This window comes from Tachypleus tridentatus, chromosome 10 (assembly GCF_004210375.1).
Source record: "Tachypleus tridentatus isolate NWPU-2018 chromosome 10, ASM421037v1, whole genome shotgun sequence".
NCBI lineage: Eukaryota > Metazoa > Arthropoda > Merostomata > Xiphosura > Limulidae > Tachypleus > Tachypleus tridentatus.
The window spans coordinates 21,818,415-21,842,995 of record NC_134834.1 but is presented as its reverse complement, the minus strand read 5'-3'; the positions used below and the strand labels follow the sequence as shown (position 1 = coordinate 21,842,995).

Genomic DNA, 24,581 nt, shown 5'->3' with positions numbered 1-24,581 from the left:
ATATGATATTAGAGGGGGAGTCCTACATGACCTTGCTCATGTCTTCCTGTATCAAGTATGGCGCTAATTGACCATGAAATGCGGAAATGTATAAGAAACAGATACGTCAAATAATAGATATACGACCGTGTATTTCTTTCCCCCCTCTGAACACGTGTGTGTGTGTGTTTTCTTATAACAGACCCCCGCTATTACAGCGGAAAGCCTACAGATGTACAACGCTAAAATTAGGGGTTCGATTCCCCTCGGTGGGCTTAGCAGATATCTCGATGTGGCTTTACTGTAAGAAAACCTCAAACTTTTTATTTTTATAACAAAGCCACATCAGGCTACCTGCCGAGGCCACCAAGGGGAATCGAACTCCTAATTTTAGCGTTGTAAATCCTTGAACTTACCGCTGTACCAGCAGGGGATTTTTCCAGGCACACCACTTTATTTAGTAAATAACACAAACAGAACGATACCAAAACATTTTCCAGTAAATAATTTAATAATCAAAATCCACAATACAATACGATTAAATTTAAAATTCAGCATAAACATTTTAAACAAAAACAAAATCGCAAAATATTGGAACTTTAAATTTGAGGCAAACTACTTAAGCCTAAAAACACCGTATATAGATTATAAAGAGCAAACAAAAACGGTTTATTTACATATACTTTATCAAATTTCGTGATATATGTCTATATTAATTAATATTTTTGAATAACTTAGTTTGAATTCAGATTTTTTATCGACAATAAAAAAACACGAAAATGCTTTTTTTTTCCTTAAAGAAAATACAACGAGTAAACAAATTTATTATCTCGTGCATTAGATGAAGTGTTTTATTTATAATGATAGAGTTTGACAATATTCGCTACGCGTCATAATTTCATAAGCCTTTATATATAATAGTTATATACTCGCAATTCTTTATAACGTAAGTTTAAGTAATATTTTAGAAATGGTGATATGGATATTATGTTAAAGTAGAGTTATTATATATAATCTAAAAAAATGTGTTTTCACGTGTTGCTTTCTATTAACACTTCGGAAATGATTTCTTGCTGTGACTAGAAATCACATTAAAATAGGAGAATGGCAGAGCAAATTATTGTAATGAGTTTTTTTTTTTTTTGGCATTTGTAGTAGCTTTATCAAATAAACTGTGGTGCAACACTCCAATTTGAGCTTCGATAAATTAAAAATACATACATGCAAATATAAATATATTTATTTTTTTCAGATAAAGTATGTAAAAAAAATACGACTTGGTAGTTAGCAAAGAGGTAGTGGAGAATGCTTGAGTATTTAGGTTTACTTTGTTAAATTACGTTACATATTCTGGTTTCTGTGGTATATATGGTATGATTTAACCTTTGATATCCTAGTCCTAGCGCTAAATTGAAATATAATAAAGATTCTGGTTTCTGTAATATAACATATAATATGATTTAAACTTTGATGTCCTAATCCTAGCGCTAAATTTAACTATAATAAAGATTCTGCTTTCTGTAATATAACATATGGTATGATTTAACCTTTGACGTCCCAATCCTAGCGCTAAATTTGACTACAATAAAGATTCTGCTTTCTGTAATATAACATATGGTAAGAATTAACCTTTGATGTCCTAATCCTAGCGCTAAATTTAACTATAATAAAGATTCTGGTTTCTGTAATATAACATACGGTATGATTTAACCTTTGATGTCCTAATCCTAGCGCTAAATTTAACTATAATAAAGATTCTGGTTTCTGTAATATAACATATGGTATGATTTAACCTTTGATGTCCTAATCCTAGCGCTAAATTTAACTATAATAAAGATTCTGGTTTCTGTAATATAACATACGGTATGATTTAACCTTTGATGCCCTAATCCTAGCGCTAAATTTGACTATAATAAATATTCTGCTTTCTGTAATATAACATATGGTATGAGTTAACCTTAGATATCCTTGATAACATTGTGTTATAGCTTTTTGATGATTATATATTCTGACTGGAAAACTAAACATATAGAGATTCGTTTTATAATTGCACTAAATATTTCATGATGTATTGTTTTCACAAATACAAACATCAGACAAACGCAAATTTTAATTGTAAACGAATCCAGTAACGATATAAATTTCGGCAGGTTAAAAGACAGTTTTACATCACGTTTATTGCGAGTGATAGCCCAAGACTGGAACTTACTGTTTAACATTAAGCGTAAGGCTACACAAAGAACTATCTGTGCTCTGCCCACCACGGGTATCGAAAGCTGATTTCTAGCAGCACAGGCCCGCAAACATACCACTTATTGTTTAACTTATAAAGTATAGTTTGCTCTAAAGAAGTACCCGTGCAACGTGGATCATACGCACAAAGACAAAATGCTTAAATACCTAAACAAGCACGTGAGTATGTACAAATCTACGGTTTGATCTTTGCTTCCTGGACAACTGGACAACTTCTAGGAACTAATTTCGTGAGTGGAGACAGCCTTTTTTTTTAGAAAATAAAGTTTATGGACGATATAAACTAGTAGTGAAACTTGATGACGTAAGCTTGACGAAGCTTTGTGCAATTGTAATAAAGTTCCTCACTCCACCCGTTCAAGTCTTTATCGAACTCTAATTTCCAGGAACTGTAAATCGTAAGCTAAACGTAAATTTCTTAAGCCTCTATTCACGTATTCATCAATTTCTAGTACTCTTTCTATTTGTTTTATAGTTGAGCACAAAGTTACGCAATAAGCCGCCTCTGCTGTGCCCGTAACGGGTATCAAAACCTAGTTTTTAGCGTTATAAGTTCCCAGATTTGTCGATATAGCATCGGGAAGTAGCTTCTGAGAGGCCCGCCACGGTCAGGTGGTTGAGGCACTCGACTCATAATCTAAAGGTCGCAGGTTCGAATCCATGTCACACCAAATATGCTCGCCCTTTCAGCCGTTGAGGCGTTATAATGTGACGGTCAATCCCACTCTTCGTCTGTAAAAGAGTATCCCAAGATTTGGAGGTAGGTGGTGATGACTAGCTGCCTTCCCTCTTGTCTTACACTGCTAAATTAAGGATTAAGGACGACTAGAGCACATAGCCCTCTAGTAGCTTTGTGCGAAACTTAAAAAGCAAACAAACAAACTTCTGAAAACTCTAAATCGTGTAAGGGCGTTAAGTGTCCTTATTCCCTCCATATTTTTCATTCAGCTTTCTCAAGCGTCATTAGGGTTAGAAAATAAAACCGTCTCCAACGCATGAACCCTAAAGTATTTTACATCTAACTGAATATAAATATGGCTATTTAGAGGATCCTTCACAATCGGTCAAATCTCATGTTATTAGCAGTGAACAAAAAAAAGCTGGCTTGACTCAAAAACAACAAATGTTTTGTTCAAAACAATAATAATAACGTAATGTTACGAGTGTTTTGATTTGTCACAAGTTTCAGTGTAATAGCCAATATAATCGAGGCTTGATCGAGTATTGTACCAATCATGAAACATCGTAAGACTGGCTATTAAGTCAGTTTCTTTTTTATCACAAACCTAACGAAAGTGTTAAAATTCTACGGTTTCAACGTAGTTTACACAAAGAGTATGATTTCTGAGTTTTACTCAAAACTATGTTCGTTTCAAGTAAGAGAACGTAAAATGAACCTAACACTTTACATGGTCAATGTTCGGCTTGGTGGTGCACGAGGATACTGGGTGTGGTAAAAACCAAAAATTATTATTGGTGTCAAATTTCGCATTTGTTTTTCTTTTATATGTGTTTTTTTTTTTCTTATAACAAAGCCACATCGGGCTATCGGCGGAGCCCACCGAGGGAATCGAACCCCTGATTTTAGCTTTGTAAATCCGGAGACATACAGCTGTACTAGGGGAGGGGGGAACTTTTCTTTTATAAAAAACAAACAAAATACAATAAAATGTTCGTAAGTATGTTCATGAACACTTGTGGAATTATCATGATCTCAAGCGTTGGTGTTGGAATTTTTCATAGGTATGTTAAATTTTGAAATATGCGTGTCTTGTATTACGGTGCGGAGAGAGGTTTACATGGTTAGATGGTACTCAAACTGGAAACATAGAAAAGATTCAGAACCCCCACTATATATATCACGTGCTTTGATTATTCAAATTATTCATGTTCGTACTGCCTATCTCGCTGTTTATATAAAGCACAGTTGCCTGTTTACCTGGATCTGAAAGTCATTGCGATGTACTGGCTGAATCAATTTTTAACGAAATTTAGTTTGTTTGTTTGTTTGTATTGAATTTCGCGCAAAGCTACTCGAGGGCTATCTGCGCTAGCCGTCCTTAATTTAGCATTGTAAGACTAGAGGGAAAGCAGCTGGTCAATCACCACTCACCGCCAACTCTTAGACTACTCTTTTACCAATGAATAATGCGATTGACCATAACATTATAACGCCACCACAGCTGAAAGGGCGACCATGTTTGGTGTGAAGAGGAGTTGAACCCGTGACCCTCAGATTATGAGTCAAGCGCTCTAATCACCCGGCCATGCCGGGCCCAAAAAAAGGAAATAAGAAGTAATTCTTATCTATCTATCTATCTATCTATCTATCTATCTATCTATCTATCTATCTATCTATCTATATACATATCATTAACACAAAATAAAATTTTATCAATTTTTGAAAAGTACCCGAGCGATATACTTGAGGTCTAGAAATGACTAATTACAGCTTATTGATTAAAACAAACTCATATGTCTTATTTCCTTGACATTTAAAGGAACTTGTTTTTTTTTTATTAAGATGTACAAAGCCCTAATTTTAGTGTTATTAGCACTCGGTGTTTCCGATCAGCCAATGAAGAAGCTTAACACAATTTAAGTTACTCACCATAGTCACAACATAATAATAAATACATGTTTATACGTATCTATATCTATACACAAATGTATACTGTTTCAAATCAAATACGTTAAAGACATTTCTTCCACGAGTCATGAGATTTTGTGAATGAAAAAGGTTGCTTGGTTTAACCGTATAATTATATATTTCCAACGAACTCACATTAATATTTAGTAAGTTTTCAAAGAGCTTTCAGTCTCGGCGTGTTGTGATTGGATGTGACGACGTAAATCCACCTTGCGGAGAAATGATCGTCCACACACGTCACACGAGAATGGTTTCATCCCGGAATGTTTCCTACTATGTGTTATGAGGTTAGAAGATTGACTGAATGCTTTGTGGCAGACGACACACTTGTAAGGCTTTTCTCCTGGAGGATAAAACATAGATTACTTTATCACTAATGAAATATTTTCATTATTATAATACTATTATTATTATCATAGGAATGTTATCCAAATAACGAGAGAAAGAAACTGAAGTGCTTCGAAAATTCGTACGATTTATTGATTTCGAAAGAACTGAAGTTTTGAAATTTCGCGCAAAGCTACACGAGGGCTATCTGCGCTCGCCGTCCCTAATTTAGCAGTATAAAACAGCGAGGGATCTAGGCAGCTACTCATCACCGCCTACCGCCAATTCTTGGGGGATACTCTTTTACCAACAAATAGTGGAATTGATCGTAACATGATAACGCCCCCACAACTGAAAAGGCGAGCATATTTGGTGTGACGAAGATTGAAACCAGCGATCCTCAGATTATAACGCCTCCACGGCTGAAAAGGCGAACATATTTGGTGTTACAGAGATTGAAACCCGTGATCCTCAGACTGCGAGTAGAGCGTCCTAACCACCTGGACACGCCGGGCTTATTCGTTCTACACCGATTCAAAAATCCTTCTGTACATTTTAAGCCTAGTTTTGAACTCTTACATTTTTTACGAAAATATCCAGTTAGTTTTTGTTGTTGTTTTTTTACAGCTATATATAATATTATATATATATAACGCGACACTCCTCTAAGGATAAAGAAATATAGATACATATTTGCTCTAGCAACAAATCTTATTAAAAATCCTCAAACACACAAGTTTTAAATGAACAACTAGATGACACAAACTCGTGAAAATATTCACGTATAACAGTTGTGTCCCTGGAAATGTTCACGTATAACAGTTGTGTCCCTGGAAACGCTCACGTATAACAGTTGTGTCCTGGAAATGTTCACGTATAACAGTTGTGCCCTGGAAATGCTCACGTATAACAGTTGTGTCCCTGGAAATGTTCACGTATAATAGTTGTGTCCCTGGAAACATTCACGTATAACAGTTGTGTTCCTGGAAATGTTCACGTATAATAGTTTGTCCCTGGAAATGTTCACGTATAACAGTTGTGTCCCTGGAAATGTTCACGTATAATAGTTGTGTCCCTGGAAATGTTCACGTATAATAGTTGTGTCCCTGGAAACATTCACGTATAACAGTTGTGTCCCTGGAAATGTTCACGTATAATAGTTGTGTCCCTGTGCTTTTGTAAAAACAACTAATATTAAAAGCTCTCCCGACAATACCAACAATTTTTTGTTACACAATGGATATCTGCACAGAACCAATCTTAATTTGAACTAACAAATAAAGGAAAAGTCAGTTAGTTAATAGCACATTACATGATTTGAACATCGTTCTAATAACACGCTCGTGATTCAATATATCACGCTTGTTTTTTTTTCGTTCCAGCGTATGCAAACCATTAATCATTGGATTCTAAGTCTATCTCTACCTCTTACTGACCTGTATGGATATAAGTATGTTTCTTCATGTCTGACTTCTGGTGAAAACGTTTTCCACAGTACTGACACGGGTAAGGTCTGGTATCGGAGTGGATCAGCAGATGAGTGGACAGAGTGGATGACCTCTTGAATGTCTTCCCGCACTGTTTGCACTGGAAGCTTCTTTGAGCCACGTGCACGAGATCGGGTTCTTCTTGTCGACTGATGGAATGTCCAGTCAGCGGTGGCGATCTCGTGTAAGAATAGGAAGCTTCTCGATGGCTACTCAAATGATCGTTGAACTCAGGAACTGAGCCAAATATACGGTCACATTTCTGACCGTTCATAGGCCGAACCCCCTGGTTAAAAGCTTCAACGGACAGTTCACTCCTCGACTCCAAGACTTCCTTCCTTAAAACAGTATCCACAATCGAAATAGTTGTATCAAATTTTATAAGGTTGGTGTTCACACCTGAATCGAAATAGAAAAAAATGGGGTTTGGGGAAAATGGATTTGCATTAATATCCACTTAAAACAACAATAGCCATTCACATTTTTAGTTTACAAGCCTATCAAGCGACGTCATAATACAGGATGACGTTAAAACAAAAATAGCCATTCACATTTTTAGTTTGCAAGCCTATCAAGCGACGTCATAATACAGGATGACGTTAAAACAAAAATAACCATTCACATTTTTAGTTTGCAAGCCTATCAAGCGACGTCATAATACAGGATGACGTTTCACACCCTTAGAGGTCCTGGATGTATACACTCGAACAGTAAAACTTGAACAGTTTAGAACAGTTGGATTTAAAACCCCTACGAACACAAGCCTGTGTATCGTGCTATATAATCGATTAGGCTGGAATTATAACATCATTATAACAACACCTTGGAGCTGTTTTTTTTTTTTTTTTTCAAGGTTTTGGTATTGAAAGTTAAAGATAGTAAAATAGGATGTCGAGTGCAGGATAAATAGCCTGCAGAAGATTCCCCCTACTCCAGATAAAACGTATCTTTTATTGAAAGTTTAATTGCGAATATAAGCTGCGACAACTCCAATGTTCCACTTTTAAAATAATTTTTTAAAATGTATTTTTTTAGAGCTGAAGAAAACAACATTTTTTATTTACAACGGAGAGATCACACGAAGATTTAATATCGGAAACAGTAGAGTTGTTGTTGTTGTTTTTGAATTAAGCACAAAGCAACACAATGGGCTATCTGTGCTCTGCCCACCACGGGTATCGAAACCCAGTTTGTAGCGTTTAAGTCCGCAGACATACCGCTGAGCCACTGGGGGGCTAAGTAATATTGTTGTTGTTGTTGTTTTGAATTAAGCACAAAGCAACACAATGGGCTATCTGTGTTCTGCCCACCACGGGTATCGAAACCCGGTTAGTAGCGTTAAAGTCTGCAGACATACCGCTGAGCCACAGGGGGGCCAGTAGGTTTGTGGTTGTTGTTGTTTTGAGCATGAATAAAACGACCCCTTTTTTATATAATTTATAACCAACAATTTCAGATGAGAACGAAGAAAAAATGGCTAGGTGGCGCCTGTGTTCTAAATAAATGGAAGAGACGCTGAAAACGTGCAGGAATATAATTGCAACGTCAGTCACTTACATTTCTTTGATTTCAGTTGGATCCAAGTCAACTCTTCGTTAGGAGTCTGGTCCGGATGTAGGAAGTTGTTATATTCCCAAGATCCAAAATCATCTGGTTGGATTTTGCGGTATTCTTGACCAAAACCCTCACACTTTCTGTTGCTGTAGCTGAACACTTTTGCTACCGACACGGGCTCCAGCTCTGCGAACGTGAAAATAGTTACATATTTGTATAACGTCCATAGAGATTTTCACAGCATGCATTTATCAAAATATCGAAGGACTTTTTCGGAGAAATGGAACAGTTTTGAGCGTTTAGAAAATGTGTAAAGAGGGTTCTTATTTTTAAAAGTACCATGAGAAATATAGAAAAAAAATCTTGCGTTATATATTTGTATACGTGATAAGTCTGACGTATCTTTAAAGTAATTTAATCAGGTCAAAATAATTTTATATTAAGCGTTTCAGAGCAATGAATGACGGTTGGCAATGTGCTTTTGGGACGTACAAAATACATGAGATATGACAGACTGGCGAGAAAGATATTTAATGTATTGTTGTTGCACCACTTAATCAACGTAGAAATGTTTCAAATCAAAAACGCCACCTAGTGGCACAGCGGAATGTCTACGGACTTACAACGTCAGAATTCGGGTCTCGGTACCCGTAGTGAGCAGAGCACAGATAGCCCTCTGTGTTGCTTTGTACCGAACAAACAAATAAAAACTAGTCAGGACAAATTTAAACGTTTGTGAATAAGTCTTCGATTGTTTGTCCTGTTTCTAGACATACCGCTGTGCCAGTTGGGAGGTGTCTTTGACTGATTAAACGATTTAATGTGATACAAAATGTCTAAAACTTGGGTATAACTGCTTTATTTATTTAAAGGGGGAAAAGAACACGTGACTTAGCAGCTGCGAAGAACATGAAAATGTTAAGGTCAACCTAACGAAAAGATTGCTTGAAATAACTTTATGTTGTCAGTGTTTGGTTTGAATTTCACCTAAAACTACACGAGGGCTATCTGCGTTAGCCATCCCTAATTTAGCAGTTTAATATTAAAGAGAAGACAGTTTGTTATTATCATACACCGCCAAGCCTTGGGCTGCTATTTTACCAACAAATAGTGGGATCGGCCATAACATTATAATGCCCCCACGGCTGAAAAAGCAAGCATGTTTGGTACGAGGGGAATTAGAACCCACGGCCCTCAAATTACGAGTCGAGTGCCCTAACCATCTGACCATACCGGGCCGTATGTCGTCACTGTTAGCACATCTTAGGTAAAACAATGTTAGATTTAATAAACAGTATGTCGTCACTGTTAGCACACCTTAGGTAAAACAATATTGGATTAAATAAACATTATGTCGTCACTGTTAGCACGTCTTAGGTAAACAATGTTTAATAAACAGTATGTCGTCACTGTTAGCACATCTTAGGTAAAACAATATTGGATTCAATAAACAGTATGTCGTCACTGTTAGCACATCTTAGGTAAAACAATGTTAGATTCAATAAACAGTATGTCGTCACTGTTAGCACATCTTAGGTAAAACAATGTTCAATAAACAATATGTCGTCACTGTTAGCACATCTTAGGTAAACAATGTTCAATAAACAGTATGTCGTCACTGTTAGCACATCTTAGGTAAAACAATGTTAGATTCAATAAACAGTATGTCGTCACTGTTAGCACATCTTAGGTAAAACAATGTTCAATAAACAATATGTCGTCACTGTTAGCACATCTTAGGTAAACAATGTTCAATAAACAGTATGTCGTCACTGTTAGCACATCTTAGGTAAAACAATGTTGGATTCAACAAATATTTAATAAGATTTCCTTCATTTTTACAGTTTCTATATGAATATAAGGAAAATGTTTAATTACATTTCTTAACCCTACAAGCTCATTAAGTACAAGCAGTAACATAGATTTTATTATAAACACTATGAGGGCGCTACAGCATTCTTTGTGCTTGAGTTCTCTTCTGAAGTTATCCAGAGAGAACATTCTGGTTCAAAGTAGTTTATCATATACCTTTTATAGTCTTCTGGTGTTTTTACCGTATTAGTGTAGAGCATTGATGTAGCGACCCGATGTAACCACTAGATACTTCATGTGTTTTACCATATTAATATAGACGTTGATGTGGCTTTACAATATAACCACCAGAGTCTTCTGGTGTCTTGACCGTAGTACTATAGAACGTTCATGTGGTTATTCGATGTAACCACTAGATACTTTATGTGTTTTACCATGTGTTTAACTTAAACGGATTAACTTCGAACGTTAGTATTTCTACGAAGACGTAAAACTACAGCAGTGAAAAAGTCACTTGCGAAGAACTAGCTAACTCCCCATTAAGTTAATCATATATACATTCGCTCATCTTGAACCGTCGATAAAATATTCAGTTCCAGATCGGATTGAAAACTCAGTATTGTTTGCAACTTTCTCAATGTTTTGTATATGAATAATTATTTATATTAACCGTTATTATAAACTGTATTATTATTTGTATATTAAAATATATTTGTAGCTAAAAAGAAAACTGTTTGTCAATCTTGTTAGCAAATATAATAAATCTGATACATCTCGGCATTTAATTAAGTTCTAAATTAAAATTTAACTAGGTTTAAAGCTATTTCGCACTACGTAACCTAATAAACTGGAGGCTCGACCGAGATAAACCCTAATATAAAACACTACTACATTGCGAAAATGTTTTTACAGTGTAACCACTAACTGTTTATAGCGGCTTTAGAGTATTACTACAATATTGTTGAGATGTATTAACATTGTAACCACCAAGTTCTTGAGGCGGATTTACAGTGCTATTACTATGTTTATAAAGTGGCCTTACAGTGACGATTGATTCTTGGCCTTTGTTTCACTTAAACGTTTCAGGATGAATTCCACGTTATTTAATGTATTAATAAGTTAACGTTTCTTCATACTTAGTCGACTTTTAAAAAACAAAATTTAGCTATATCGAAGCTACAATAAATTGTCTTCGGCGAACTAACAGTTTGTAGTTTTACAACTATCATATCATAGTTTAATTTGCTGTGGCTTTATTGTTTGTTTTAGTGCAAACCTACACAACAAACAACCTGTGCCTTCTACACCAGAGAAAATCGAAACTCAGATTTTAGCGACTTAAACTTATCACTAATTCAGCGGAGACTAGAAACTTGTTGTATCTCCGGATGATTAAAACTCAGGAGGAAATTATATGATCCAGTTTAAAATGTCTCTCTATAGATTTCACATATTGTTGATTCCTCAATGGCCTAAACATCAACCACCCTCGTATTCACGTAAAATATCTGAAACAGTTTTTGTGTATTTTGGAATAAAGGTAGAAGAAATGACCTGAACTTTACTCTCGAGATAAAACAAAAATAAACTTTTTATTTCAGACAACGTGTCGTTCTTAGCTTCAACAGAACTGTTATTACAATAACTGTTTTAAATTCCTTCATGATGTGCTCCAAATTCTGGAAAAAAAAAGATATGCATTTTCATTGTAAATAAGTCCCTTTCATTGTATATTATTTCCAAAATAGTGTTTTTTTGTTGTTGGTTTTATTTTTATAAATTAAATCCATTAACAATAAACAACTTTTAATGTCCACTACAAATTCCAAATTGCTTTTCGATAGTTTAGTTACCAAACGTCCGCAAGCCAGGTGGTTAGGACGTTAAACTCGTAATCTGAAAATCACGGGTTCGAGTCCCAGTTACACTTTTCAGCCATAGGGGCGTTATAATATGACGCTCAATCCCACTATTCGTTGGTAAAAGAGTTGGCGGTGAATGGTGATGACTACCTTCACTAGCTGTCTTACAGTTCTAAATTAGGGACGACTAGCGCAGATATCCCTCGTGTAGCTTTCCGCGGAATTCGAACAAATCTCTGCAAAATATTTTAGTTCTTGAAGTTCTGTTCTTATAATTAGGAATGTAGATACAAAACGTACGCCATTTCGTGACACAAATTTCAAGTTTTGTTTGTTTGTTTTTGAATTTCGCGCAAAGCAACTAGAGGGCTATCTGCGCTAGCCGTCCCTAATTTAACAGTGTAAGACTAAAAGGAAGGCAGCTAGTCATCACCGCCCACCGCCAACTCTTGGACTACTCTTTTATCAACGAATGGTGGGATTGACTGTCACATTATAACGCCCCCACGGCTGAAAGGGCGAGCATGTTTGGTGTGACGGGGATTCGATCCCGCGACCCTCAACTTACGAGTCGAGTGCCTTAACCACCTAGCTTCAAGTTTTGTTCGTTCTGTTTCGACAGGGTGAAACTTTAAAACACAACAGTCAGGGATTTTCGTGTAGTGAATCATATTTAGATACTACATTACACAGAATAAAAAGGTATTCAAGTTATATGGTAGGTTATTGTCACTTGTGAAAAATTTTAAATTTCGGAGGCTTAAAAGTTATTTTATAAACAGATTGATGTTGGCGCATGCATTCAAATAAATACGAGAACGTTTGTTAAGTTCATTGGTCAAAGTTTACAATGGTCTAGTTGTTAATGTGCCGAACTGCTTTCAGTGTCACAAGGTTCAAGTTTCGAACCGTAATACGCTGCAGGGCACGCGCTGCACTTCCAGCTATAGTGACGTAATAACATAATAGTTTATCCCACTGTTCTTTCAAGAGCTATTGTGTAGACAACAGGTGTTACTGAATACTCTCTCTCCATAGTTTTAAATAGGGATGGCTAAACGTAACCGTAAGTGTTCTGTGACATGACCGTTCAGTTCGTGCGTGTCGGTTAAGGTGTCTTTTAGGTTGAAAATACAGAGAACCGAGGTCTGCATTTACTGCATTATCTTGTAACTTGTTTTGTATGACTAAATAAGCAGAAATTTACTTTTACCAAACTAATGTGTGTTTTATATAATGTGTTGTATAAAACATGCTATGTATATGTTATATATATATATATATATATACACACATGTTGTGTATACATTGTATATAACATATGTTGTATATACATTGTGTATATCATGCGTTGTATATTCACATATATATATTATATTTAACGTACAATAAAGCTTTATTACTAACACAATTAAATGTATTAACGGATTACTTCTTAAACTGGTTATAAAAAATTACCTTGTTATATCAGAACATAGTGGACGTTTTTAATACAGACCCGAAGTACGAACTAATTTCGAAGCAACAACTTATACGATCACAAAAGAATTCCAGTTGTTTACGAACTGGTGAACCCTATTTTTATGTGGAAAAATCACTTGCAGGTTTACTCTATGGCTATCAAGCACAAAGAACGATTATTAAAGCAGACAATTCCAGCGTGACAGTATAGGGTTAGATCAATACCACAAACCAACAAACAATAAATGTTGAGCGATGAAGACATTAAAAGCCACGTGCTTAATATCACCGCATATTGTGCATTCCAGAGACGCTGAGGTGGAAATTTAATTGGTTATTTCTCTATACGATACCGTCCTGTCGACCGATTTCCGGCGACAGTCTTGATCGCACCTAGTATACTGAGAAGTTAGAAGCCACGAGGACTAAATCATTTGCTACCATGATTCTGACAGTAATTGTATTATCGAAGCAACACGATCGTCTGTCTACTGTCACACTCGACGTAGGCGCCATCTGGGCTTTGCAGACTTTAGTAATTTCTATTATACTGCCAACCTCACAGAATGTGTAGAATTTTTATCTTATTACTGTTGGACAATAAAATCTAAGCCGGTTTTGTTGTTGTTTTGTTTATTACGTGTCAAACAGAGTACACAGTATGGACGAATGTTGATTTCTAATTACGGTATGAAGTTTAAACTGCAGTCGAAGAAACGTAAGTGACGTCATTAAAACTACTTTCGATTCAAGAAAAATCATGTAATTGAACACTTTCTATGATGATATGAATTACAAATGAGTGTATTTCCTTGTTCTTATATTGTTTTTTGTTTTTTTTAATTTCGCACAAAGCTACTCGAGGGCTATCTGTGCTAGCCGTCCCTAATTTAGCAGTGTAAGACTAGAGGGAAGACAGCTAGTCATCACGACCCACCGCCAACTCTTGGGCTACTCTTTTTATCAACGAATAGTTGGATTGACCGTCACATTATAACTCCCCCGCGGCTGAAAGGGGCGAGCATGTTTAGCGCGATGGGGATACGAACCCGCGACTCTCAGATTACGAGTCGCATGCCTTAACACGCTTGACCATGCCGAACCTTTGTTCTAATACAGATTACATAGAAATATTGATCACTTTGTTACTAAATAAGGTTTAATAATAGTGTTTAAAACTTTGTGGATATTTACATCATGGAATACGTACTGAATACATAAGGATAATAAGATTAAATTCCTTACGTCAGCATGGCCAGGTGGGTTAAGGCGTTCGACTTCCTGTCGCACAAAACATACTCGCCCTTTCAGCTGCTTTCCCTCTAGTCTTACACTACCAAATTAGGGACGTCTAGCGCAGGTAACCGTCGTGTAGCTTTGTGCGAAATTTAAAAAAAAAAGTCCTTATGTCAGTTGATTAAAAATCTATTAGGTATTTTCTGTTGTTTATTTAATTATAATTTCGAATAAAGGGAAAAAATGAATATTTTGTTAACTCGGCTATATTATAAAATAATATAAGCAAAATTGTTGTAGGCGTGATTCAAACATTTACGAATTAAATTACTTTTTTACTTATATTTCGGCGAATTTTCAAAACGAATATAAATACAGGGTGTTCGGAAAGTCACTGTGCACTTATATATTTATTAACAGACAAACCTGCACAGTGACTTTCCGAACACCCTGTACATAGAAAACACTGTAATGTCAGATATTATCCATAATTTTACTAATTTTTTTAAATCGGTTTTTCGTGACTTCAAACTTCACTTTCATCGCGATCTAAAAAATGTTGTTGATACTGTAGCTTCAGACTAGTGAGAATGTCTTGAGCGAATTCGATAGAAAATCGAGAACTTGCTTCTTGGTTGAAGTTATTTATCATTAGCCGGGAGTGAAAGAAGGTTAATTTATGTCGAAATTATATATACTATTTTTCAGTATTTTTAAGGTCCTCCAATGGCACAGCAGTATGCCTACGAACTTGCACCGCTAAAAACCGGAGTTCGATACCGGTGGTGGGCAGAGCACAGATAGTTTATTGTGCTTAACTTCAAACAAAAAGTATTTTTAATTACGTGTATGTACATAAAACTTGGTAAAACTTAGTCCTTATACTTCTGTACCCCGCTGGGATAGCAGTAAGTCTTTGGATTTACAAAGTTAAAATCAGTGGTTCGATTCTCCTCGGTGGACACAGCCCGATGTCGCTTTGTTGTAAGAAAACACACACCGTAATATTTTTTATTTTTTTTTTACTGGGTTTGGTGTGCCTAGAAATGTGAGTAAATACGTTTTAATATTTAGTTTCGCTCAGCTGCATTACTATCTTGATTGATAATACTGGTTTATTTCACAGCTGTTTAACTTAGCAAGTTACTGATCGAATTATTTATTAGCTAAGGCATATCGAAGTTAAGCTGTTTTGATTAAATGTTTGATAGTAGATCGCTTCGTTTCATTAAAATTATCCTTATTTTATTTCATGTTGTTGTTGTTTTTGAATTAAGCACAAGGCTACACAATGGGCTATCTGTACTCTGCCCACCACTGGTATCGAAACCCGGTTTTTAGCGTTGTAAGTCCGCAGACTTACTGGGGGGGGGCTATTTTATTTCACTCTGACGTTAAAGATGCCTTAGCTGATCTTGTAAGTACACGTAAACATATTGCCTTGAGTCTTTCATGTTAACGACATGTATTTGATGTTATTAAAACATTCTTAAATATCTTATCTTTCTTCAAGACTTTCATCTTTGTGATAGTGAATTGCAGGCCATTATATTATACAATCTGTGACTAAAATATATGAAAGCGAACGGAACCACGTGACTAAAAAGAAATAAAAAAAAAACAAACGAAATATGCTTGAATTTTAAATTATATGTTAATCTACTAGAGTGAGACAAAAAATATTCAGGTCCGATATATTTTTTACTGTTTAGTTATATACTTATTCACCACCAAATGTTTGATCAAATTACTCTAACGTTCTTATTTGAAATTTAATATATTTTAAGAATTAAAATACTATTCAAAGATTTATTCTGTCCTTATTAAAATTTAAATTATCAAATGACAAGTAAAACTTACATTTCATTTTCTCACCAGTATCTTCTAAAACATTTCTTACATGATCAAAATATGAACAAATTGACATCAATATAATAAATTTTATTTAATCTGCTCTGTTATTTATCAAAAAGAGAGGGCGCCACTAGACGAATAAAGTTCTGACAGACCGACATCACAGGTTAACTGACAATGGAAATCGTTGTTAAAAATCTCATATAATAACGTAGAAGTCAGGTGGTTAAATTTACCGTAAAACGGGTAAGAAATCATTGTGAGTGACTACTGTTTAAATAAATCAGCGATGGCAAGGAACACCTGTAATCTGTAACACATACGGCAGCCCAGTTAGTCTAGGCCTTTGTTTACACGACCTAACTAAACTGCCTAATGCAAATAGAACTTGCACGTGTGGGTCTAAAATTAATGCCAAAATTCAGTATGTTTTTCGACATATACTTTAACCAAAAAAAGAAAAAAAAACTCACAAAGAGTAGGTTCACGTTCGATACATCAAGCAATAGGCAATCCACTGACTACGATGCTAGGCCTAAACTTATATGAATTACTTTTATTTATACAGCTATACTTCTAAAGATGTATTCATCTAACGAAATATCAATAAAAGACAGATTGCTGTTACGTGATTGCGTTCAATGAAAGTAATGTTTTTATTACTCAGTTTTCCATGTATTGGTAATAAATTTAAAAATACTTAAACAAAAACTGATTAATTGACTCGATTAAAATAATTTAAGTAATTGCCAAAAATCGTTCAACGTTGGATTAGTGTATATCAGATAGTTTTTAATTCGTGATCGTGTTCTATGAAATGTAGATGCCCAGAAATCTTGGATGATTTTCATTTCTCATTACAATCTAAGAACAGTACTGCCTGTATGATTTCTATATACATATTTAACCGACGTATCAGGCAGAAACAATATATTTTAACACAGGTAATTTCAGTTAACATCGACGCTTTAAATAGAAGGGAAAGAAAAGCAGTATTATCTTTGCTTAGGCCTAGAAAGTCAGTATAGCATTCTCTACAACAGTTGTAACTCAAATACGTTTGAAACAAAAATAAATCAGTAATCTTACGTATTTATTAACTTTTACAGTTTCAACGCCAAAAGCCTGGGAACCATTGGAAACTACTTTGCCTGAAGATTATTATGAAAGTTAAAGTAACTGAAAACGTGTTTTTAACTGTTTAATGTTTTCCTATTAAGAATAACACCATACGCTGTCGTTGAAAATTGTTAGATAACCTTTGAATAAATAAAAAGATTTCAAGCTAGTTCTCATCATGAACCTCAACTCCTATTACTGTTACTCCTATATAGCTGTCATAATTAACAATTCAGAGCAAGCTTTAATTTTCTTTTAACACGCAAAATAATTGCGCTGAATCAATCCAAATATTTCTTCTGTGTAATATGCCTGTGTGATCTCTATTTTAAGTATATTTTCTCCCCTAAACCAATATAGGTTTACTTAGGCGCATATAATATCACATCAGATTCACTTCATAGATTAAAATAAACATCGATATTTTCAACTTGAGGGTACTGTATTTGAAAATCGACTAAATACCTAATCAGGGACTCATAGGGATGAGATAAAAATAACATTCACCAATGTTAAGTCTACTGACCAGAGGATGGTCAACCAGTCAGCAACACCCACTAACACAACAGCTTTATCGGGCTATTTGAAACGATTGATGAAACTTACTGTCTCTATAATAGCGCGTCTACAGCTGAAAGAACAGAAATAGTTCAGTGACATTGCATCTCAAACTTTGTACCTTCCGTCAGACTGACCATTGGTCTTCATTTGTTCCATCATGATGGGGAGAATAAACGCCTTTGTCACACCCAAAATAATTACTTTAATGACGGTCGGTTTGATAAATGAATTTACTTTTCAAGAACTCGTGTAATTATAAGTTAAAGAAATAAGTTAGTAAGTAAAACCGGCCACAGAGAGCCGTGAACAAATTTAAATGGACTGATTGAACTGACATCATCAGAAAATTATTCTTTAGATTCGTGGAGCTATAATTTGGTGACAAAGAGTGAGGTAAGTGAGATATTTAACCTGTAAGGTTTATATTCTCTATGTTGTTATAAAATGTATTAGGCTGTTCGAGTTATTACAATACAAGCTGCGTTTTTCGAAACAGTTAAAGCTCAATTATGACCTCATATGATCTTATAGGTACCATATGGCATGTATATGTATACTGTGATGAGAAAAACTTGGACAGGTGCAACTTCGCCTGAAGGAAGTGTTTTCAATTGTATTGGTTAAAAGAAATAACGAAAACAAAACACTCATGTAAAAAAGTAATATTTAAAACAAACAATAACCATCAAACGTATGTGTGCTCAAATAGTCTCTGAACTACAAAGGCGTGATTGATAATAACAATGTTTGCAAAATATTTGAGCCTTTTTATTTCATAAGATATATGAACATTGTATTTATTCTGAAATACTACTTTACGTTCAGCTTCAAGTTGTAAGCTAGCCATTTTACGCTAATGTTAACCCGCAGGATTTGAGGCTTTGTTTGTTTGTTTTGAATTTCGCGCAAAGCTACTTAAGCGCTACTACGTTAGTCGTCTCTAATTTAGCAGAATATAACACCAGAGGGAAGGCGACTAGTCATCGCCACCCGCCGCCAACTCTTGAGCTACTCTTTTACCAACGAATAGTGAGATTGACCGTCACATTATAACGCCTCCACGGCTGAAAGTGCGAGCATGTTTGGTGTGACAGGGATTCGAACCCGCGACCCTCAGATTACGAGTCGAGGCGATGTGTGGTGTGACTAGCTGCCTTCCCTCTAGTCTTACACTGCTAAATTAGGGACGTCTAACGAAGATAGCCCTCGTATAGCTATCCGTAAAATTGAAAAACAAACAAACAATAAATCTTTTGTTTTCAAAAATTCAAAATATGGTACGTTGAAAACAGAGATAAGTAAACTTATTAATCAAGAATTTCTTGAAACAACTAGAAGAACAGATAAGTAAAGCAACTTGAAGAAAAATATATTTGTTATTGTGTGTTTTAGAGCAAAGCCACATTGAATGACAGCTTGCTGTGGACACTGTGGTTAGGATAATAACAAAGAGTATCAGCTTACAGCACAACAATAACTGGAAGCCTCGCTTTGGTAAATTAAAAATATAATTTTAAATAAAAATGTATTAAGTGCGTTAGTTCCTCACAAAATTGCGACAAAGTAAGTAATATACTTTACCCTTAAAATAGCAGACACCTAATATGAGCCTTAGTCAAAAGGAACAACTAAAAGACAAATATTTCTAGCCTCTTCTTCTTTGGAAGCGCTGAACCTATTAGTTGCCTTTGTGATTTGATTACTTTGTTACACATAATTTAAGGACAACAAGGAACTTGTGGGTTCATCTAAGTTTTGCCATACATATACTAAACTCTAAAATACAATAAGAAAACGGCCAAATCCAGCTCTTACCCTTCAATTATTATCAAGTCTTCCCTTAAATTTATTGTATCTGCCAAACCTGCAACCCATTACAAAGGCCAACGACATTGTCAAAAGCTTTCTTTGATGAGAATTGCTCCAGTCATGTTAAAATAGATGTTTTTGTTCTCTAGTCTTAAGATTCTTACCATAAAATTCGTCACCTTAATCAGCTTTCCTATAACTCTTCTTTTTTTCAAAATAAAACAATTTAAGTGACCTTAACCTGTCTTCGTATGTCAAGCATTACGTTCGATGTATCGTATTAGTAGCCTTTCTCTGTGTCCTTTTTAAGGTAGAAAGCTCAAAACTGAACAGAGTACTCAAAACGTGACCTATACAATGATATACATCATCCGCAGATTTGAATTCGATATTTCTATAGATGCAACCTAAAATTCTATTTACCTTACGACTGTCAACAACATTGGTTGGCTGGCTTAAGAGACTGGTCAACCAGAACACCAATATTTATTCTCATAAAAATTATATTAATAATTCAAACTGTAATATTCGACATGCATACCTTGCATTTATTATAATTAAAAGTCATCGACTATTTATTCGACCATCTACCAGCAGCGCCATCTTCACAGACAGCAACAACTTAGACTTTAATAAAATAAATAAATTTAAATAACTTATTGACCTTTTCTTCATTTGCGTCGTCAGTGTAAAAGAGCAAATGTTTTAACATTGAGCCATGAAATACCTAGCTCGTGCAAAGAATCAAACTGAACCCAGTTTATGGCAACCTTCTGCTTCATTCCATCCAGTCAGCAACGAACCAGTTTTTAAGAACCATTTCGTGCAGCACTTTGTCAAATACGTTTTAAAATCCAGTTACATCAAATGCACACCTGTACCCTTCATCAACTTAAACAACAACCTCTTCAAAAATGTCGAAAAATTAGTTAAGTGTGAGTTTTTCTCTAGGGAATCCATGGTGACTATCCAACAAAGTGTTAAACTTTGTGTTTGCTAAGGTCAGAACTAATAACAAAATTTAAAACACGACTAGCTGGAGAAACATTCAGTGCAATGCATAGCAGATGTAATCATATTCGATTTTCAAAAAATATGAAAATATATCCATATGTCTAATAGTCTCAACAGATTCGGACTACGTTTGACAGGACAATGAGTAATAATATTCTACGTAAGTCCACCAAGTTTCATCACAATCCGATCATTTTTTACTGAGTTATAGAGCAAAATAATGTAGAAAATCGGGCCTCATGTTAACAGACAAAAATTTACGACCTTGTGGTAATACTAAACCTCCAAAAAAACCAACCACTTTTAAATTACGTCATAGTTCAACTTTCATCCAAATCCATTCACCAGTTTTCCTGTTAACAACCACACACACAGGGGTGAAAACTTAACCTTTGTCACCTTAGGTGGAGGGAATCATAATATTAAAATCTTATAGAGTAAAACCTTTATGATGTAAACACTGAGAAAAGTAAAGCTATTTTCTCAGTGCAGTTTATCTCTTGGTAAAGCTATTTTCTCAGTGCAGTTTGTCTCTTGGTAAAGCTATTTTCTCAGTGCAGTTTGTCTCTTGGGAAAGCTATTTTCTCAGTGCAGTTTATCTCTTGGTAAAGCTATTTTCTCAGTGCAGTTTGTCTCTTGGTAAAGCTATTTTCTCAGTGCAGTTTATCTCTTGGTAAAGCTATTTTCTCAGTGCAGTTTATTACTTGGTAAATAATTCAACGTTATAAAACTCGTTGAATAACAGCTATATAGTAAAAAATTACGTAGACATGAAGATTTTTGTTTTGGCGAGTTGCATTATAAGTAAGTAACCATGTAGAAACAGGTGAAACGTATATAAATTAAGTAATATACTTTTTATTTTAAGATATATATATACTTTTCGAAAGCAGTCTAAAATATAGAATAGTTTAATGTTTTTATTTCAGATGAATTTCAAAATTAGGGTTAGGATTACATCGTTGATGGTTTCAAGTTGTTTTACAACATTGCAAACGAAAAATGTAAACTAGATATGATAACCGACCCTTAGTTTAAACTTTCAAAATACATAAAATATTCAGTTTAGTTTCTCACATTCTTAGTTAGATTCTTCCGACGATTAACTAGAAATTAACCCTCAAATTACCCAATTGCTCCTGGGTTTAAGACTTTGTTGTTTTAGGGTCCTTATAATAACATCGGAGTTACACACAAAAAAGTTAAAAAAACAAACAATACCTGCCATTGTAGTTTATCCTTCTAGTTTCCTATGTATCTTATACAGACTATCGCCAAAGTACAAAATGAGAAATGTATTCTAATATTTCATTCAAAATTTAATAATTAAACCCCTGAAATTACTGGAAAATCTGAAATGAAACTGAAGTGACAGCTGTGTATTAATAATTTATAATCACAAAAGGAACAGCTCCATTGGTTCGTGTGTTCACTTTGTTTGTTTCTTTTAGTTTCTAGTTGAAAGAAGTGGATCGAATATAAGATATGTGTGTGTGTTTCTCTTGTAGCAAAGCTATATCGGTCTATCTGCTGTGTTTACTGAGGGGAATCGAACCCCCTGATTTTAGCGTTGTATATCCGTAGACTTACTGATGTCCCAGCGTGGAACTATTAAATATAAAATTATTTCTAAGTAACATTTTAAATCGTTGATGCGTTTAACCCGTTCATCTATATATATAACTGGAAGACACCTGTCAAAGCAATTTATAGGTAAATTTCCTAAAATTAGTCCCAAATAAATACCAAATTGACAACCAAATTAACTTCTCGAATCAGAGCACATAGGTAGTGTTTACAACCGTCTTCTGTCATAACATGCATTATTTCAATAAGGAAAATTACTGTCATTTTCTCTAGGCCCGGTATGGCCAGGTGGGTTAAGACGTTCAACTCGTCATCCGAGGGTCGCGGGTTCAATTTCCCTTCGCACCAAACATGCTCGCCCTTTCAACCGCGGGGGCGTTATAATGTGACGCTTAATCCAACTATTCGTTGGTAAAAGAGTAGCCCCAGAGTCGACGATGGGTGGTTATGACTAGCTGCTTTCCTTTGCTCTAGTTTTACACTGCAAAATTAGGGACTGCTGACCCAAATAGCCCTCGTATGGCTTTGCACGAAATTCAAATGCAAACAAACAAAAAATTCAAATGCAAACAAACAAAAAATCCTAGAATGAGTGAGATATAATTTTGTTTTCCCTTTGTTTGTTTTGAATTTCGCGCAAAGCTATACAGGAACTATCTCCACTAGCCGTCACTAGTTCAGCCAACTTTGAGATACACTTTTACCAACGAACAGCGGGATTGACTATCTCATTATAACGTCCCCACGTCTGAAAGGACGTGCATGTTTGGTGGGAGAGGGATTTGAACCTGCAACCCTCATATTGCGAGTTAACCCCAGCCACCTGACCTATAAAGTGACAAATTGTTTACAAAACACATTAGGATAATTGCAACTTTCAACTTGTAAATTCAAAACGACCAAGTAGTGATTTCATGATAGGGCTCACCTTCGTATCGAAGATCATGTCTGCCGGTAGAAATACCCTCGTGAGGTCTCTCAATCCAGTTGAGTATTCCCGTCGGCAATTTGTGTCGGACAAGAAACGATCGTGGCATTTGGTAGCAAAAAATAATACGACGTAAACACGTTGTTTTTGAATCTTTTGATTGAGTTTATTGCAATATTCTTGGAATAAATAGAAAGTGTTTCCAGTATCTACTTGAAACTATGTTTAAAGTTACTATTTTTTTCAATATTTTCTCTTATAATGCAAAATATATTCTTTGCTGTGCGATACGGAGATTCCCATCCATATACCGCGCACAGCTTGAGCAGTACAAGAACAGATTATGTCACTCCAGCTTGACAGCTGCACTGATTGGCTATAATTTTTTTTTTGAGGGAGGGTTACATTCATATTCAACCAATCAGTGTTCGCAGACCTTGATAAATTCCGTGGAGGCCGCGTGGCTAAAACAAGTGAAAGCCTAAATATGCATATACAGAGAAAATAAATAAGGCTGGCCACATATACTGTAGAAAAGCACATAAACTGATTCAGGAATAATAATAATAATAACCTAAACGAGTTCTGCGCATGTGTAAGAGTTTTCGGTACATACAGCTGTTGTTTCAAGTAAAGGTTGATCGCTCTGAGGGGTTATCTCCCTATACCTTTTAACAACTTGCATATGTTTTAACAGAGAATGTTTGTGATACGCATGTGAATCACCATCATGTGATGGTGATATTTAGGAAAAAAATAATGAAAGGGAGGCTTAACAATGTTCATAAAACAAGAGAAAATCTATTACTTTTCATGAAACATTTACAGTAAGTTTCGGAAAACAGTGTTGTTAATGTTCAAATATCATGTGGAACAAGCTTCTGGAAATATCTATGTTAGAGTCCATAAATCATTTATAACAACTTCGGGAAACAACTGTGTTAGAGTCCATAAATCATTTATAACAACTGCGGAAAACAACTGTGTTAGAGTCCATAAATCATTTATAAAAAGCTTCTGTAAACATCTATGTTAAAGTCCATAGATCATTTATAAAACTTCGGGAAACAACTAAGTTAGAGTCGATA

At 35.2% G+C, this 24,581-nt stretch overlaps 1 protein-coding gene across 1 annotated transcript; it reads right to left on the bottom strand.

The window, feature by feature from the left end:
• Positions 1–617: 617 nt before the first annotated feature.
• LOC143228862 (uncharacterized) lies at positions 618–23,827 on the bottom strand. Its single transcript, XM_076460267.1, has 4 exons — positions 23,494–23,827; positions 8,254–8,436; positions 6,646–7,095; positions 618–5,225 (listed from the first exon to the last, which is right to left on the bottom strand). Exons 1-4 carry the CDS (start codon positions 23,600–23,602, stop codon positions 5,026–5,028), a joined length of 942 nt encoding a protein of 313 aa, XP_076316382.1. The 5' UTR covers positions 23,603–23,827; the 3' UTR covers positions 618–5,025.
• Positions 23,828–24,581: the final 754 nt, after the last annotated feature.

Excerpts from the sequence above, each read along its gene's own strand:
- LOC143228862 (XM_076460267.1), bottom strand. The coding sequence starts at position 23,602 with ATGCCACGATCGTTTCTTGTCCGACACAAATTGCCGACGGGAATACTC. Across the intron at positions 8,437-23,493 it reads ACATGATCTTCGATACGAAG|AGCTGGAGCCCGTGTCGGTA; the intron begins GTGAGCCCTATC and ends TCACGTTCGCAG. Across the intron at positions 5,226-6,645 it reads ACATACTTATATCCATACAG|GAGAAAAGCCTTACAAGTGT; the intron begins GTCAGTAAGAGG and ends TTTATCCTCCAG.